Source organism: Crocodylus porosus, unplaced genomic scaffold (genome assembly GCF_001723895.1).
Source record: "Crocodylus porosus isolate Cpor-Errol unplaced genomic scaffold, CroPor_comp1, whole genome shotgun sequence".
Taxonomy (NCBI): Eukaryota; Metazoa; Chordata; order Crocodylia; family Crocodylidae; genus Crocodylus; species Crocodylus porosus.
In genome coordinates, this window is record NW_017728906.1 from 106,085,088 (window position 1) to 106,087,273 (window position 2,186).

Consider the following 2,186-nt stretch of genomic DNA (forward strand, 5'->3'; position numbering starts at 1 on the left):
CCTGTCATCGTAAGATCTGTTTTCCTGACCTCTGATCATGCGCGTGGCTCTCCTCTGGACTCTCTCAAGCTGCTCCACATCCTTTTTGAATTGTGGAGCCCAAAACTGGACGCAGTACTCCAGCTGCGGCCTCACCTTTAGTATTGGCGATGTCCCTACACGTTGTGATTCATATGCTTTGGTTGTAGATAGCAAGTGTACAGGATTTCTTCCAGATTTCCAGGCAACTCTTAATTCTATGAATGCCACTGTATGCTGACTTGACAAACTTTTGTAATCAAAGACTGAATAAAGAACTAGTTCTACCTTTTGCTGACATGGAGCTGTTCAGCACAGTACTGGGTCTGCATGGATTGACACTTGCAATCTTTAGATAATAGATAGGTAATAGATTTAAGAGAAATTATCAGTTAGTGTCAAGAAATGTTTTTACGTTACCAAATATTTAGTAAATTATTAAAATGTATAATTTGCATTTGAAATATTTTTTTCAGACCCTTTTTGAATTCAAATTTGAATTTCTCCGGGTGGTATGTAATCATGAACACTACATCCCGTTGAATCTACCTATGCCCTTTGGAAAAGGCAGGATTCAGAGATACCAAGGTAAATCCACACTTTTTATATTTTAAAAATCAGTCTGTTTATAAGAACAAGTTATTTAAATGTGTAATTAGGCCATTTTTACATTTTTTAAAATGTCATATTGAAGTCTTGTATAGTAATTTTTTTTACCTATTACGTTCCAAAGGAGTAGTGTTATAGATACGTTCTACACTGACAATGTCTAGGTAATATAACACAGCACCCATGAAAAAAATCTCTGGCAAAATTCAGCATTGATATATATATATTTTATTCTCACCCCGGTAATGTTTCCTGCTTTGCTGAATAACAATGACTCAATAACTTGAGCTATATATTACTTAAAGTAGCTTATTGTTCTTGTTTGTTCTACTTTGTTTCCTTTTTATGACTTAGCTTTTTTTTCACGAACTGTGGAGTCCTATGACACTCCTGTAGGTAGGTGTGGGGTGTGATGCTTGCTCTTTGTTTTCCTTTTTTATTCCATTTCTCACTTTGTGTTAAAATAAGTACTCTGCAATTATCCCATTTTGGGCATGGAGGTGCTAGTATATTCTCTTGAATTTTTTGGCAAACTTTGTCACCAAGAAGCTTTAAAATAAATACAATGATAACTGAAAAAACAGCAGGCCTTGTTTTCAGAGAGTGAAAGCGCATGAATATATAACCTTCAGATGCTTGCTTTGCAAATTCTTTGCTGCTTGCAATACCATAGAATCATAGAAAAGGAGGGTTAGAAGGGACCTCTGGAGATCATCTAGTCCAAACCCCACAAAGGCAGGATCATCCCTATCCAAATTATCTTGTACAAATCCATTGCCTTATCTGTAGTAAAAATACAGTCAACCACAACACAGGCAAGATATTTAACCCCCTGATCTGCCACAGGTAAATCAAAAGGACAATAACAGCCAATGTGCCACTGCTGTGAGGGTTGTTAAAATACACTTGAGAGATCCAGTTATAAATTGTTCTCATTATAAATTCTAGTTATACATGTGCTGTGATTATACTTCATTCTAGTTTTAAACCCTGATATTTTCTCTAAATACCTATGATTGGATCCCTGTTGAAGTCAGTGGGCTCTGCATGAACATACACTGATATGCATATCCAGCTGCAGAACCAGGGATGTTAACATGTTAGTTTTTTGTGATTATTCTTAAAGGGGTATCCTAGTAAAACTGGTTGAATTGAATGAACTTTAAATGAGTTTCTTTGATTAAAGCTCTTCAGTTTGTATACTGTGGCTTTAAAAACCTAGCTCTTGCCCGGATTCCAGAAGGAGGAAAGGTGTGCATTAATAAAGGTGTCCCTCTAATATTGTGGATACATTTAGAAAAATTATAACCCCTGGTAGCAAAAAACATAATGATTAGAACTATGATTAGGATGGTGCAGGCTCTAAGATGCCCAGCTCAGAGGTAGACTTTCATAGATTTCATAGACATTAGGGCTGGAAGGGACCTCATAAGATCATAGAGTCCAGTTCCCTGCCCAAAGGGAAGGACGTCAGCTGAGGTCATAGGATCCCAGCAAGATAAGCATCCAATTTGCTCTTGAAGGTGTTCAATGTAGGTGCTTGAACCACCTCCGATGGC

General features: G+C 37.1%; 1 protein-coding gene across 1 annotated transcript in view; it reads left to right on the forward strand.

Moving 5' to 3' along the window:
- The window catches only part of DOCK9 (dedicator of cytokinesis 9), a 72,255-nt gene that overhangs the window by 64,648 nt on the left and 5,421 nt on the right, over positions 1–2,186 (forward strand). The window contains exon 29 of the mRNA XM_019528493.1: positions 495–606. Within this exon, the coding sequence (XP_019384038.1) occupies positions 495–606 (112 nt within the window). The remainder of the gene's footprint in view (positions 1–494; positions 607–2,186) is intronic.